Source organism: Prunus avium, chromosome 6 (genome assembly GCF_965620075.1).
Source record: "Prunus avium chromosome 6, drPruAviu1.hap1.1, whole genome shotgun sequence".
Lineage (NCBI taxonomy): Eukaryota > Viridiplantae > Streptophyta > Magnoliopsida > Rosales > Rosaceae > Prunus > Prunus avium.
The window spans coordinates 37,486,999-37,501,802 of record NC_142289.1 but is presented as its reverse complement, the minus strand read 5'-3'; the positions used below and the strand labels follow the sequence as shown (position 1 = coordinate 37,501,802).

Below are 14,804 nucleotides of genomic sequence, written 5' to 3'. Positions count from 1 at the left end.
ATATAGTTGTTTAACTTTACGTAGAGTGTCGATTTTGAGAGTGGAAGATGATTTGCAGAGTGTGGGAATGCTGGGCTTTCGGGAGTCATTTGTTCCACTAAACGAGGTCGAGAGTTCCAATAAACCCAAGTGGGTAGAGATAGAAAAAATTAAGAGGGAGAGAGAGAGAGAGAGAGAGAGAGAGAGAGAGTAGGGTTGGCTTGGACTTCTCCCAGTTGGAATTGTGGGTTTTTGTCTCAGTACAAAGACTAAATTGGAGCTCTACTTGTAGTTTAGTATGACACTCGTGTCCCTTTAATCTAGTTTATGGTGATATGATTTAACATTATTTTTATATAATTATTGTGGTAATACTTGATTCTGAAGTGTTGGAATGTGGTGTTGAGAGTCAGAGTCAAGAATCAGACCATCCTAAAATGACCACTGCCAAAGGGGTGACAAACAACAACAGCTATATAGCTCATTCTTTAATTAATTTGTTTGCCTTTGTTTTGACACATAGACTAAGACTACACCTACCTAGCTATACCTTATACTAATTTATATAAGTATACCTTGTATCATTCTCAAGATTTTTCTCTTTTCAGCCTCTCTTCTCTTCTCTTCTCTTCTCTTCTCTTCTGTTGTCTTTTCTCTCATCTTCCCAAAACTACATTCTTCTCTGCACAAATGAAAATCTAGAGAGAAGGATAGAAGAGATAGAGTTGCACTACTTGGCTTCTGTTCCAAACCCTAGCTTTATAGCCCCCTAGGTAAACATTTATACTAATGTTTTCCTCTCTACTGGCCTTTTGCTATTTGTTGAATATATTTGTCTTAACATTTCTGATATGTATGTGCAGGAGAGGTTTTTGATTCTTTAGAGAAGAGATTGATCATAGAAAATGGGTTCCATGAATTCAAACAACTGGCTTTCCTTTCCTCTTTCTCCTACTCATTCTTCTTTGCCATCACAGCTCCATCCTTCTCACTCTCACCAATTCTCTCTAGGGTTAGTCAATGATTCTATGGACAACCCTTTCCAAAACCAAGGTAATAAAAACCCTCCTCTTCCATTTCACTTTCACTTATTATTTTTGGGTTCTTTTTTTCCCTTTTCCTTCTCTCTATATGTATCTCCTTCTCACTCAGTCTTTTTGTACATAAACCTTGTAAATTTACAGAATGGAATTTGATTAACACCCAAGGGAGCAATGAAGTTCCAAAGGTGGCTGATTTTCTCGGGGTGAGCAAATCCGAAAACCAGTCAGATCTTGTAGCCTTCAATGATATTCAGGCCAACGATTCGGTCTCCGATTACTTATTTCCCAACAACAGCATAGTCCCGGTACAAGACACAGTTGTAGCCAATTCTAGCAGCTATGATTTCCAAGAAAAATCCAACAGCCTTCAATCGTTGACTCTCTCAATGGGAAGTGGCAAGGGCTCTTCAGCATGTGAAACCAGCACGGACAATACCAGCATTGCGACCGTGGAAGCTCCCCCAAGAAGGACTTTGGATACATTCGGACAAAGAACATCTATTTATCGCGGCGTAACAAGGTGTGCCTAATTTCATACTAGCTAGCTCTCCTTCCAATTTTATTCCAACTTTGTCATTTTAATTCTAAAACATTTAAAACTTAATGTTTATTTCATTTTGAATAAGTGCAGGCATAGATGGACAGGAAGGTATGAAGCTCATCTTTGGGATAATAGTTGCAGAAGGGAGGGACAATCGAGGAAGGGCCGCCAAGGTATGCCCTATTCTTCTACCAGCTAACTAAGCTAGGGTTTCTTTTTTGCTTTGTACAGTTTTCTTTTTCCCTTAATGAGTTCATTAATGTCACTGATCATTACCTTCATCTCGTTTCATGGTCATCTTTGTTTCCTACGTGGTCTTTGCAGTCTACTTGGGTGAGTACCCAATTCTCACAAGCTATATTTCTTTATTTGCTTCAGTCTAAAGTTAATGATTTTGAAATTTTTTTTTGGATATGAAGCAAATTATTCTTTATCCTTTTGGGAAATTTTCGCTTATTTCGTGTAGGTGGGTATGATAAAGAAGAGAAAGCAGCTAGGGCTTATGACTTGGCTGCACTGAAGTACTGGGGAACTTCTACTACAACCAATTTTCCAGTGAGTTTATGCCGAAAAGCAAATCAATGAAAAATGTGACAAGAATAAAATTAAAGAAAAGAATAAGCAAATGCAATGTTAATGTATATCATGTATGGCTTTTCAAGTGTTGTGCCTGTTGCAGATCAGTAACTATGAGAAGGAGGTGGAGGAGATGAAGAACATGACAAGACAAGAATTTGTGGCAGCCATTAGAAGGTAGTAAGTAAATGAGATAGATCCCTTGAGCAAAATTTTCAGAGAATCTTTGTTCGTTATTTATTTATTTATATAATCCGTCTTAACTTTGCTTTTCACTTAATTAAATTTTCAGGAAAAGTAGTGGCTTTTCTAGGGGAGCATCCATGTATCGTGGAGTTACAAGGTACAAAAAAAACTAGCTATAGCTAGCTAGGCATGCTTTGTCCCTTTGTCTCTCTCGTTGTCTCTCTTTCTCTCTCATAGTACAAAACAAAATCTTTGTTCAGGCATCATCAACATGGACGATGGCAAGCAAGGATTGGCAGAGTTGCCGGAAACAAGGATCTTTACTTGGGAACTTTCAGTAAGTCACTTAAATTACACCATGCACCCATTGCAATTAATGCGTTCTATTTTCCACAACCAAACATACAAACCTAACAATACTTGTAGAGAGAAAAAAAAAACATTCTGAACAAAACTATGTAGGATTCATGTAAAACCTACTTATATAAGTGAGTATTAAGTTTGTGATAAGCACGGTACATGTGGTCAGTAAACATGAAACATTACTTGATACGTAGGTACTGAGGAGGAGGCAGCTGAAGCTTATGACATAGCAGCAATAAAATTCCGAGGCCTAAATGCCGTGACCAACTTCGACATGAGCCGGTACGACGTGAAGAGCATTTTGGAGAGCAACACCCTCCCAATAGGAGGAGGAGCAGCCAAACGTCTCAAAGAGGCTCAAGCCCTGGAATCTTCTAGAAAACGCGAAGAGATGATAGCTCTTGGTTCCACCTTTCAATATGCAGCTGCCGGAGCCACCAGCTCATCCACCTCAGCCGGTCGGAATTTGCAAGCATACTCATTGATGCAGCAGCAGTCAACCTTTGACCAAGCTGTTCAGCAACCATCTCAGCCCTTACTTACTCTACAAAACCATGATATTTCTCAGTACACCCACCACCATGACCCTTCTTCATACCAAAATTACATCCAGACCCAGCTGCAGCTGCACCAGGCCCAGCAGCAATACCAGCCAACCCAGAACCCTCACCACCAGTTCTACAACAGCTATGGGCTTCAGAGCACACACCCAGCTTTGCTTCAAGGTCTCATGGACATGGGCTCTGCTTCTGGGGTTATGGATCACAACAATGGCAGCTCCAGTGGGAGCTATAGTGCAGGAGGGTATTTAGGTAATAATGGAATTGGGTTGGCTTCAAATTCATCAGCAAGCAATGCAGTGGGGTCTGCTGAAGAACTTGCACTTGTGAAGGTTGATTATGATATGCCTAATGGTGGAGGAGGGTATGGGTATTTTTACAATGTGGAATGACTCGGAGACATTTTGTTTAGGGGAATTGGTAATTTTGTGATATGGAGGAGGGGAGATTAGTAATTTACTACCCCTTTTTTTATATTTTTGTTCTAGTATTTTCTTTTCTTTTTTGGGTTGAGAACTGACCATAAATTAATCCAATTGTGGGGTAAAGATTAGTAGGATCAGTAGTATATGCGAGCAAGTGGAAGTTGGAACCCTAAATTTTGTGTGCAGAAGAAGACCTAGCTATTGCACAACTGCTGATGTAATTCTACTTTTATTTACTGTATGGACTTATTGCTTTTACTACCAAATCACAAAATGCCATTATAGTAATTCGAAACAACTTTGTGTTTATGTTTTTGTATTAGTAAGTTATTTTTTTTATTTTTTTTTAAAAGGCTTGATAGGGTCCGGCCCGCTGGGAGTCCGAGATGACTGACCCGACCCACTTTAGACTCCTTCCCACACTCAATCACACCAAATTATTATTTAACCCTAGCATGCTTACTTACTAACCCCTCTCCCCTCCTCCATCATCCATCTTCTCCCATAGATGAACTTGTCGTTAATTCCAGTCTAATTGAGGTTGGTAGTTTTTCCTTTTTTGAATTTTTTTGGAAGTTACAGTTTTTTATAAACTTTTTGCTGATCGAAGTCATTAGAAAATCTGGTTGATATCAGTACACTCTGAGTTTTAATTTCCATTCTTCTTTCTGTTTCATGTTTCTGTCCGTTCTTCTTAAATTTGGGAAAAACAGTTGGAAGCTTTTTTGTTTAATCAATATGGAGTCCCTTAGCAGAGATTGTTTTATGATGGCATGGGTGGTTGGTTTGTAGTTTATTTGTATTGCAAGTAATGGGTTGGACCAAAATTTTGATTTGGATGAGTTTATCTATACAACATTAGAAAAAAAAAAATGGAAGAAGAGAGAAATTATGATCCCTTAGCTTTGAGTTAAACATTGTAGAATATAGTATAGAGGTTAGGACAAAGGTCTGTGACTAGCATTGGCTAAGCTTAGATTATACTGCTAATAACAGTACTAATTTATTTCCTTTTTGTCAAATTATCTCTGTATTTGAGGCTTTGAGTAGTGGTTAGCTGTTCATGTCTTTGAGTGAGGCTTCTGATACATATATTTTGGTTGATCTTTTCATTGTTGAAATCGCAGTCACCGGCTTTCAACATGAGATCAACATCATCTCCACCTCAATCACAAACCAAACCTACTATTTCCATGAAGGAGAAGCAAGAAGAAGAAGAAGAAGAAGATAGGATCAGCCAGTTGCCAGATGACATTCTTGATCACATCCTATGCTTCCTTCCTTCAAAGGCAGCCGCTAAAACAACCATTTTGTCTTCAAGATGGAAGCATCTGTTTTGGTCTACAGTTGCTAGGCTCAACATCAACATGCACAAAGAGTCCACCAAGCACAATGTGGAGCCAGCCATTCGATTATTTGAGGCTCTTTTCAATTGCAAGACACTTATTTCTGCTGATATTACCACCAACTTTTTCCATCTCCCAGAGATTATTTGTGTGCCCAAGTTGCAGTTTCTCCACTTAGAAGTCACAGCAAACATTGGCTCTCTAATGAAGGGTTTCAATAGGATTGTGGAGATGCAGCGCCACGGTTGCCCGACATTCGAAGGCTTCATCCCCATCCTCTCTGCAAACAATCACCTGGTATTGTGCAACACCAAAACACCAAGAGGGGAATATTTTTTGGAGATTGAAACCGTTGGGTCGCTTGGGGAGTTAGGATGTGCTGCTAAGAAGAGGAAAGAAGCTGCCTATGTATATGCTGATCGTAATTATAATATGGTGGCATATAGTGGTTAGTTTAGTAACTAGCTTGCTTATATTGGATTTGAATATGCATCATATTACAAATAACTAGCTTACTTCAAACACTCAAATTGGATTTGAATATATATATATCATAATATGATGACACAAATCAAGTGTTCATAATACTAACATGTTGCCCTTTCATCCGAGAGAGAGAGAGAGAGAGAGAGAGAGAGAGAGAGAGAGAGAGAGAGAAATACAAACAAATTTTCAAGTTTGGAAATAATTACAGTGCAAAAAGAGGTCTCTTCTGGTTTTACTTAGATCTTAAATTTTTTTAAGAATAAAAAGAAAAATTAAACTTAAATGAGCAACCCTCAAACCTCCAAACCATGTCCGTTTTGGATTAGTGCCAAAAAGATGAGTGAAGGATCTATTTGAATGAGACATAGACAAGAATATAAACATTTTACAAATTGTGAAAGTCAATAGATGAACACAAAAATATAGAGAAAGAATTAAATTTGAATATAACAAGATCGAACCAAGCAATGTGGGGAAAGGAAAATCGAACCTATGACTTAGGATGCATGGGTAAATACGCTGTTAATCATTTGAGCAACAAACCCTTGTCAATTAATGAGTTTTTTTTTTTCGTCTGAAATAATATTATTTGTTAACTAATGGTGAGTAGAATTGGGCCTCAAGCAAACCTTATTGCTCCAATTGGATAAGGCCTTCATTTGGGTCAACTTTTTCTAGCATTGGACCTCACATTTATTTATAAGAAGTTTATAGAAACCAGTTAAAAATAATAAATAAATAAATAAATAAACCATCATCTAAAATATTAATAAAGGGTTAATTATTCAAATGGTCCCCAAATTTGTACGCGATTTACATTTTGGGGCCTGAATTAAATTTTTCATTCAAATGGTCCATCAACTCTATATTAATTACTCAAATGGTCCCACCGTTACATTCTGTCAATGTTGCTGTTAAATATGAGGGCAAATTGGTCATTTCGTACGTTAAAAATAAATAAATACTGAAAAATCAAATAAAAACTCTCTCTCTCTCTCTTCCCCCATGGCCACCACCCTCAGGCTCCAACCCCCAAACCCATCCCATAACCACTCTCCACCCAAATCCATCCAACAACCACCCTCCACCCCAGGCCCCATGAACCCAAAACCCCAGCTCCTCCCCACCCTCCACCCAAGCCAGCAACTACAGAAAAAGAAAAGAAAAAAATCTTCCACAAACCCCCTCCCAACGAACCCAGAACCCCAACTCAACAACCACCCAGACCCTCTCCCCCTCCCTCTTGATTTCCCTTTGTTGTTGAGAGACAACCACCCACCACCCTCCTCCCCATCCCATCACCCGCCAACCCCACCTCCCAAAATCACTGTCACTGTCAATTTCTCACCCTCCAAGTACAAGTACCGGGTCTTCGGCCAAGACGCAGAAATTGCTGCGAGGGTTTTGGGGATTTATGCCATCAATACCAAAGCCAACACTCCCACCACTCACTTCACCAAAAAGGCGAGCAATTTCTTCAGCAACCTTCACCTCCTCAGGAGCTTTTCTCTTCCTCTGCGTCTCTGCATCTCTTCAGCAACCTTCTCCATCCTCCTTCAGACCTTTGTTAGTATTATTTTGGACATTAATTGTTGGGCTGGATGGTTGAAGTCCATTGACAAACCATCTTTTACAAACGCAGCAATTGGAGAAGTCTGAGGAATGGGGGAGAAGAAATCGAAGGGAGGGGGTTTGGGTCTCATGATTTTTTTTCTCTTTTTCTTCAATTATTTTCTAATTTTGTATTTATTTTAACCCTATTTTATTTGTTAATTATGAAAAGTCGTATTTACCCTAAAATTTGGTTAAATCTAACAGAAAATTAGACGGTGGGACCATTTGAGTAATTAATATAGAGTTGATGGACCATTTGAATGAAAAATTTAATTCAGGCCCCAAAATGTAAATCGCGTACAAGTTTGGGGACCATTTGAGTAATTTACCCTATTAATAAAAATTAATAAAATTCTGTTGAAACTGGCGAATGCCAAATGCCATGACACAAGAAATGAAATCTATACAATTGAAGGAGAAGGTAATTCAGTGAAGCACAAGAAAAGCTCTGTCGCTCCTTAAATAATCTTTCCGTCTCTTACTTTGTGCAAGATTTTTGGGCTTTCATCAATTCACTGTTGAGGTAAGCTCTGCCAGATTTGTAAAATTCATCCTTTATTGCTTCTTTCTTTCAGTCGGATTTATCTTTTATTTTTTCTGTGATTTCTAATTGGATCGCAATTAGGGAATTGGAAGAAAAATATTGATGTGTTATTTTGGTCGTGTTTTTTATTAGTTGGGAATGGAATTGTGGTCCAGTTGCAATTTGCAGCTTACAATATGTGATTTTCCTTTTTCTTGTTTTCTTTTTTCTTTAAAGGCTTGTGATTCTGGAGGACCCATTGATGGTTTTTTGTAAAGTTAGCCCTTTTTTCTGGGTTTACACGTACCTCTGTGACTTCTATTTCTGGTTGTAGGTGGTGAAAAAATAGGTTGAGTTTATATGTTCTGTGAGACATGGTTTTCTGTGTCAATATCACAAAGTAGGTTGGGGAGTTTTAAGATTAGGATAAATGTTGTTTTTCAATCACTTTGGAGCTGAATCTTGTTTCTTGAGAAATTAAGCTTTTCTAAGACCATGGTTTGTGTTTGAAGTCTGCCTATTTTACTGTTTTTCGGTGGGAGTTTAAGATTAGGAGGAAAGATGGGTTTTTGCATGCAAAAACTTCATTTGTTTATTTGTAGTGAACAAAGGCAGCCTGTACTGCTCTTGTTTCCAGTAATAACTATCTGATTCTTTTAGTTTTTCAGCTTTACTATTGCATTGCTCCTGATGCCCAGGCAATACAAATCTGTAGTATAACTGCCTTCAGTATAACACACATATCCTGATTTCTCTATCGGACAATCAGAACTCTGTTACAGCCATCACTGCTGGTACTTCTTATTGTATTCTTCACATGCTACTCCTTTCAAGATCCTTAGCTTCTTATAAGTTTATAGAAGAAATGCAGCACCAACATTTGGCACGCCGCGTTGGTGCATATCAATGTAGTATTGCTACATATGATTATAGCTTTAGAGATGTGTATCAAGGAGGAGTACTAGATTGAGGAGAGAAAGCGTTGCACATTTCTAAAAGCATTAAAATCATCTACCATTCAAAATGTGAAGAAATGCATAACATATGTGAATATCTACTCTGAAAGTTGTAATATAAGTTTTAAACCTAAGTTGGGAGCCATAAATACTAATCAAATAGGTCCATCCAGTACTCAACACTAAATTTAACTTTCTGGTACTTGTAATTATATCTGTGATCTATCATTTGGATGTCTAGAGAAGTTTCTGATGTCGGATTCTTGTTCTTCTGTTACTGTAAATGATTGTGCATGAAGTACAAATAGGTTATTGTAGTTATTTTCGTTGATAGCTGCTTTTCTATGGGGCAATCAGACACACATATTACGAAGTAATTCAGTGTATATGTGGAAGAAACAGCGACCAAATTAAGAGTATTGTCATCGTGTAGTTTGTACTTACTTTTGAGTGGTGGTTCCCAACCAGATGATTGGCATCTTGTTTAGACTCCTGTGTGAAATGATCAGTACTGTTTATTGGTTGTGGTTTGAGCAGTGATAGTCCCTACCTACGGATATCATTTACCGTCCCAAACTGTCATTGATTACATCTTGTGAATAGTCAAATTGATTGCAGTCTTGAAATGGTTATGATAAGATCAACTAAATCCTTAGCTATGAGTTATCTCATAGTTTTCCCTCTTTTCATTTATGAGTTCCTTACAGGAATTGGAGAACCAACTTTACATTTCTGATTTGTAGTGTTTGTTTTGACAGACTAAAATTATCTTAATATGTGTTCTTACCGTTCAGAAATTAAACCAAATTATATGCTCTTACTCATTCTGCTGAGAACTAATATAATGTTCTGTTATCAGCATACGAGGTGACAAACAAAGTGATGGTGAAAGCATACACACAAGAGTACACATACAAGCACCCATGGGAGAGGGTGACTTCTGCATCATGGAAAAAATTTGCTGATCCTGAAAACAAACGCACTTTGTCACATATCCTTGAAGTTGACACTCTGAACCACAAGCTTGATCCTAGTACTGGAAAGCTTTACACCACACGTGCTATCACTGTCCATTCCCCAGGACCATGGTTTGTTCGCAAAATTGTTCGCCAGGATGTCTGCCACTGCGTTGAATCAACGGTTGTGGATGCGAAAGCACGATCAATGCAACTCACCACCAACAATATTAGCCTCGAAAAGTTTATAGAGGTGGAGGAGAAGATCAGGTATGATCCCCACCCAGAAAACCCAGATGGGTGGACAATCTGCCGACAGGAGACTAGTATCCGAATCAAACCATTATCAGCATTGGCATCAATGGCAGAAAAGGTTGAACAACGCTGCGCTGAGAGGTTTGTGCAGAATAGTGCCAAGGGTAGAGAGGTTATGGAGAGGATATGCAAGTATCTTGAAGCTGAATCTAAAGGGCTTGCTAGATCTTAGGGCATGTGAACTCTTTCAAAGTAGAAATAATAGAAGACTGAAAGAGTGTAGAACCTGGACTTTTAACCTTGAATCTCTTATTGGTTGAAATCTTGATACGGTAAAATGTACTGTAGGGAACATTAATTTCCCATTAGATTTAGTTTTCGCTATGTTTATCTAATTTTCTATTTTTATTTCAACGATTACAGTGACTTGGTGATTTATATGGGGTGAACTTATTTGCAATTTTGGCTATTGTAAGAAACAAGTTGAATGCATCATTGAGAACTTTTCTTGGAATATATACTAGGAAGATAATTGACCAACAGTGTACACTCATCCTATATTCTGTCCTTTGCGCAAATGTAGCGTTGGCTTTGTGACCAATCTTCTTGGTGCTTTTTCACATTTCAATGGTCACTTTATTTACTCAGTTATCGCCATGTAAGAAAGCATATATTTTATGATTCCTTGAACTTCTTTGGTTCATGAATTGATCTTATTAAGAATGAAATTTTCATGTCTAATTCCATGAAATGGGGATAGAGGATATTTATTCTCATGTTTGGGAACGCTAGGAAATAAGGACCATGAAAGCCCATCTTGTCCCATTCCCATATTTGATTTGTGTTGTACTAGTAGGAATGATAGTGCAGCTGAATATCTTGCGGCAATAAGAATCCTCTTATGGGTGACCCATGACACTCTTTCCCTGTTTTGTGAGATTACTTTGTACTTTCAACCTTCCCTTTATGTTTTAGTGAAGGATGACACTAGAAATATTTGAAGTTCATTCAAAACTGATCACAATGATAAAAGGGGCACTCTTTGATTAAAATTATGCCTGAAAACCTAATCGGCGAGAAAGGAAGGGAAAATAGATTTATGCATGGAAACCACATCGATAATATACAATACCAGTCATTGTGTCCACATCTGAGAATTGCGACTGAAATGTACTACACGAAAGAAATGCCATATAGACAGCAAGTAGACACATTACGAACATTAACCCATAACCATGTCCACCAAACAAGCACAGACTATAACACATAAAGTTCTCCCAATCACAACAAATACAGAGTTCTTCAAAGTGCTGAGATGTCCATGCCTTCCCCAGTAGGATATAACATAATAAAAGGGCAAATGCTAAGATATCGCAGCAGACTCTGAAGCCATCTCCTGGATGAAAACAAGCATCAATTCCAAAATATGAAACTTCACCACATCAGGCTTAGATTTTATCAAGCTTATCAGCCTTTACAACAGGGTTGGCTTCAGCAATCGCATTGCGTGCAGCAGTGTGGTAATCATAAGGGCAGTCATGTTTGTCTGAATAACGATGTACTGCACAGAAAAGGTGACCACACCGACAATTGAACCCTGTTAATCCAACTCTCTTGTTGCAAGTTCCGCAACGTTTTGGGCCTTCTGGCTTTGCCTCACCACTCCCCCCTGAACCTGAACCAAAGGAAAAGGATGGTTGTAAAGAGATAGTTTTTGGCTCCACCAGATGGGCTTGAACATCCACACCAGCAGCAACAACAGGTTCATTTCCATTGCTGTTTGATGTTCCATTGACAATGTTTCCAAAGGATGATGCAGCAAGCTTTGCCTGCTCCTCTTTCAACATCATGTCCTTGTGGCACTTGGAACACATATTCCTAGTTGCCACACTTCCAAAAAACCCACAATTGTTTACACACAATATAGGACCCTCGGGGTGAGGTTGACAGCCAGTCTCCTCATGCTCCATCTTTTCAATTTACCTGCAAAGAGAATACCTGAATAGTAAACCAACAAATCAATGGGGGACAGCTAAGTGATGTAAGATATAGGTGAATTGTAGATTTAGGCAGTTTAGCGGAAGTGAAAACAATGGAAAACAGAAAATTAGATGAATAAAGATAGGTGTGGAATCACTCCAGGGTCTTGACACCCGTCCTTGGCTTCACACCAGAATTCCAATATCTGGAAAATAAACTTTAATGCAATAACTCCACTCCACTCCAATGAACTACATGGGGGTATTTATAGCAAAACCTAGAGGCAATAGGATAAAAAATCATTCACTAAAACAGAAATCCTAACCCAAATAAATTTGGAAACTAGAAATCCTACTGGAATTTGGAAAACTAGAGAACCTAGGAAACTAACAAATAAACTAGGAAACTAATCAATGATGTCCCCATCACTAAGTGAGAGTGGAAACCCAAACCCCACGCCCAATCTTCCTTTCAAGATTTGGTTTCTAACGAAAAATACTGTTATTGTAATTTAATGCTAGTTTTATAAACCATTGAGAAGACTAAACTTTTGTTGAAAAGACAACTTGTGAGACTATCTGATTATCATGTCACATAATATCATAGAGGTCAGGCAGATTTTCATTATCTTTATAATTTGTACGCAGGACAACTCATCTTTAAATAGACAACATTTAGATTTCAATCTAGCATAGAATAGAATAATATTGAAAGCATCGAAAGATGTTGAAAAAATTTATGAATGCGTTATTATAGAAATCCAAAAGTACATTACACATGCCAATTCAATAAGCAATAAAAATAGCAAACTGCTATTCGTAGGCATATACACACATGTATTGGTGTAGTGTTAGAAACAAGATCTTTATTACAAGACTTGAATGGCCATTCCTCAAACCAACTATGTCACGTATTGTAGTTCAGCTAGATAAACACCTACCAATTAACTGACAGCAAATATATACAACAAAACTTTTTTAAAATGAAAAAGAACAATGAATTTTTCTTCTTTTAACCTACTTATGTGTGCCAAACTTCAAATACAAAGCTCAAATTTTTAACCAATTAGCAATTACGATGAACTCACAAATTACCCAACACCCTACCTTGACTTTCAAACGTCAACTATTGAATCAAATAGTGAAATCCACACAAAAAAATCCCAAATTATAAATTTCCAAACGCTACCTACCTTGAAACCCCTGAAGAACAAGAACAGCTAAAATCAGAAGAAAAAAAGAAAAAAAAAACCTACTTTTTAGTCAGCTATACAAGCACATATACATATGCACACAAAGAAACCCTACCCAATTAAAGAAAACCTCTGAAACAGATTCCTGAGCTCAGAATCGCATCGGACACCAGGCCCCTGTTCACCAAAAGAAAACAAAGAACCAAAAATTCAAAACAGAGAATCAGAGAATCAGTAAACGAATAACAAGATCGAAAGAACCCCTCGATGAAAAGCCAATACAAGAACTTCAAAGAGTAAAGAAAAGGGGGATTTTCAAAACCCTAACCCTATCAGATTTTGGATCGCCAAGGACAGAGCGGAAAAGAAAGAAACGTGTTTCTCTCTTTTAGTGCGCGCCGCTCCCTTGCTATTTAATAACCTTCTCTTTCTATTAAGAAACCGACGTGGCCGTTTTTCATTGGCTTCCGGTCTTACCTTTATTGGAACAATTTTCCTCTTTTGTCCCTTTTGTAAAGCGTTAATAACCGTCTTGCAGGGTTGGGTATGCTGGTGAGGTTAGGTGTAGTGGTCGGTTAATCACAATGCTAATGTTGAGATTTTTTCTAACTTTAAAGTCAAAAAGAATAAATATCTTTTTTTTATATCAATCCCAATCCAATTCCTACTATAAAAATAATTGGAAGGAGCTCACAATATGTTTTTTTTACTCAAAATATCTCATTGAATCGCCTATTTTTAATTAGTAGATTATTGTAGTACATTTTTAATGTGCGATAATGATCAATCACATATTCATAATTTGTATCGAAACACAGAACTCTAGCAGAATGTTGTATTTATCGAATTTAGTTTCAATATATAGGTTTGTAGGAGAAGAAGCTTGACAAATCTTAATTGGTTACTTATCTCTTACTCCTAATTAACCCATCTATCATTTTCAAAATCTATTTCTATATCCCCCTAAAATCTTGTCACTTTGCATATGTAGTGAGGTAAATGTCAAATTGATAAGACAAACGAAAACTGAAATGAAATGGCATCTATATATATGCTTTTTCAGGCATCCTTGCCATCCTTGTATACTTAGCTATGGCCTACCTTGACAAGCTATGAATTTCATATGATCAGTGACGCATCAACCACATGGTAGTAATAATGGTATCCATGGAACTCAAAATGCAAGCAAAGATTTGCCTTTGAAATTTATTTAATTAAACTCAGGTTTGCAATTAAACCTGTCACTAAAAGACCCTCTTTTCTTCCTTCCTTTGCGTTTGTCTCAAATCTTCTATATTTTCATGTACTTTCCGAACGAGAATTGGTTGAGTTGGTAAAGTTCACGTTCTACTGCCGACAATCTCTCTTGATTGGTAATCTATAAAAACTATAAATAAATAAAAAGGCTAAAACCCCCTATGTAAGTCCTCAAAGAGGAATTAGTATGCCTTGGCTTGGGGAGGGGAGACCTCCCATACCCCTAAACTTTTTTCTCCCATACCCCTATAAACTTTTTTTCACCAAAAAAAAATTTCCAAGAGTCTTCTAACAACTCAAGCATTGGGAACGGGAACGGAGGTGGAAAGTACCATTGATGGAGTGAAAGGAAGTTAAAGGTGCGACCATAAAAGAAAAGCAACAAATAGATCATGATCAATCAATTTAGTGCTTTTGTTCGACAATTGCGTTGCTTGATGAATATTGGAAATAGATGGTGTTTATTAGTATGTTTTACAAGATTTATCAAGAGAAACAACAATTTGGTTATACACGCATAGAACCTAATGAGAACTGCATTAGCATTAGCAAGACCGGTAATAGAA

At 37.6% G+C, this 14,804-nt stretch overlaps 4 protein-coding genes across 5 annotated transcripts; 3 read left to right on the top strand and 1 right to left on the bottom strand.

Moving 5' to 3' along the window:
• Positions 1–850: 850 nt before the first annotated feature.
• LOC110760188 (AP2-like ethylene-responsive transcription factor PLT2) lies at positions 851–3,890 on the top strand. The gene is made up of 9 exons (XM_021962413.2): positions 851–1,032; positions 1,164–1,542; positions 1,654–1,736; positions 1,888–1,896; positions 2,030–2,118; positions 2,243–2,316; positions 2,432–2,482; positions 2,586–2,662; positions 2,883–3,890. Exons 1-9 carry the CDS (start codon positions 885–887, stop codon positions 3,638–3,640), a joined length of 1,668 nt encoding a protein of 555 aa, XP_021818105.1. The 5' UTR covers positions 851–884; the 3' UTR covers positions 3,641–3,890.
• A 925-nt stretch (positions 3,891–4,815) lies between these two features.
• On the top strand, positions 4,816–5,472 carry LOC148294144 (F-box/FBD/LRR-repeat protein At1g13780-like). The gene has a single exon (XM_088254737.1). The coding sequence runs from the start codon at positions 4,816–4,818 to the stop codon at positions 5,470–5,472; it is 657 nt and encodes a 218-aa protein (XP_088110863.1).
• A 2,009-nt stretch (positions 5,473–7,481) lies between these two features.
• LOC148294143 (MSF1-like family protein) lies at positions 7,482–10,247 on the top strand. The gene is made up of 2 exons (XM_021962415.2): positions 7,482–7,642; positions 9,458–10,247. Exon 2 carries the CDS (start codon positions 9,481–9,483, stop codon positions 10,039–10,041), a length of 561 nt encoding a protein of 186 aa, XP_021818107.1. The 5' UTR covers positions 7,482–7,642; positions 9,458–9,480; the 3' UTR covers positions 10,042–10,247.
• A 634-nt stretch (positions 10,248–10,881) lies between these two features.
• On the bottom strand, positions 10,882–13,449 carry LOC110760150 (A20/AN1-like zinc finger family protein). Of its 2 annotated transcripts, none has more exons than XM_021962358.2 (3): positions 13,310–13,449; positions 13,097–13,158; positions 10,882–11,807 (listed from the first exon to the last, which is right to left on the bottom strand). In XM_021962358.2, exon 3 carries the CDS (start codon positions 11,777–11,779, stop codon positions 11,258–11,260), a length of 522 nt encoding a protein of 173 aa, XP_021818050.1. In that variant the 5' UTR covers positions 11,780–11,807; positions 13,097–13,158; positions 13,310–13,449; the 3' UTR covers positions 10,882–11,257. The 2 variants fall into 2 exon arrangements, with proteins under 2 accessions (XP_021818050.1, XP_021818049.1); XM_021962357.2 differs by having other exon boundaries at positions 10,882–11,792; positions 13,310–13,448.
• Between the last annotated feature and the right edge of the window lie 1,355 nt (positions 13,450–14,804).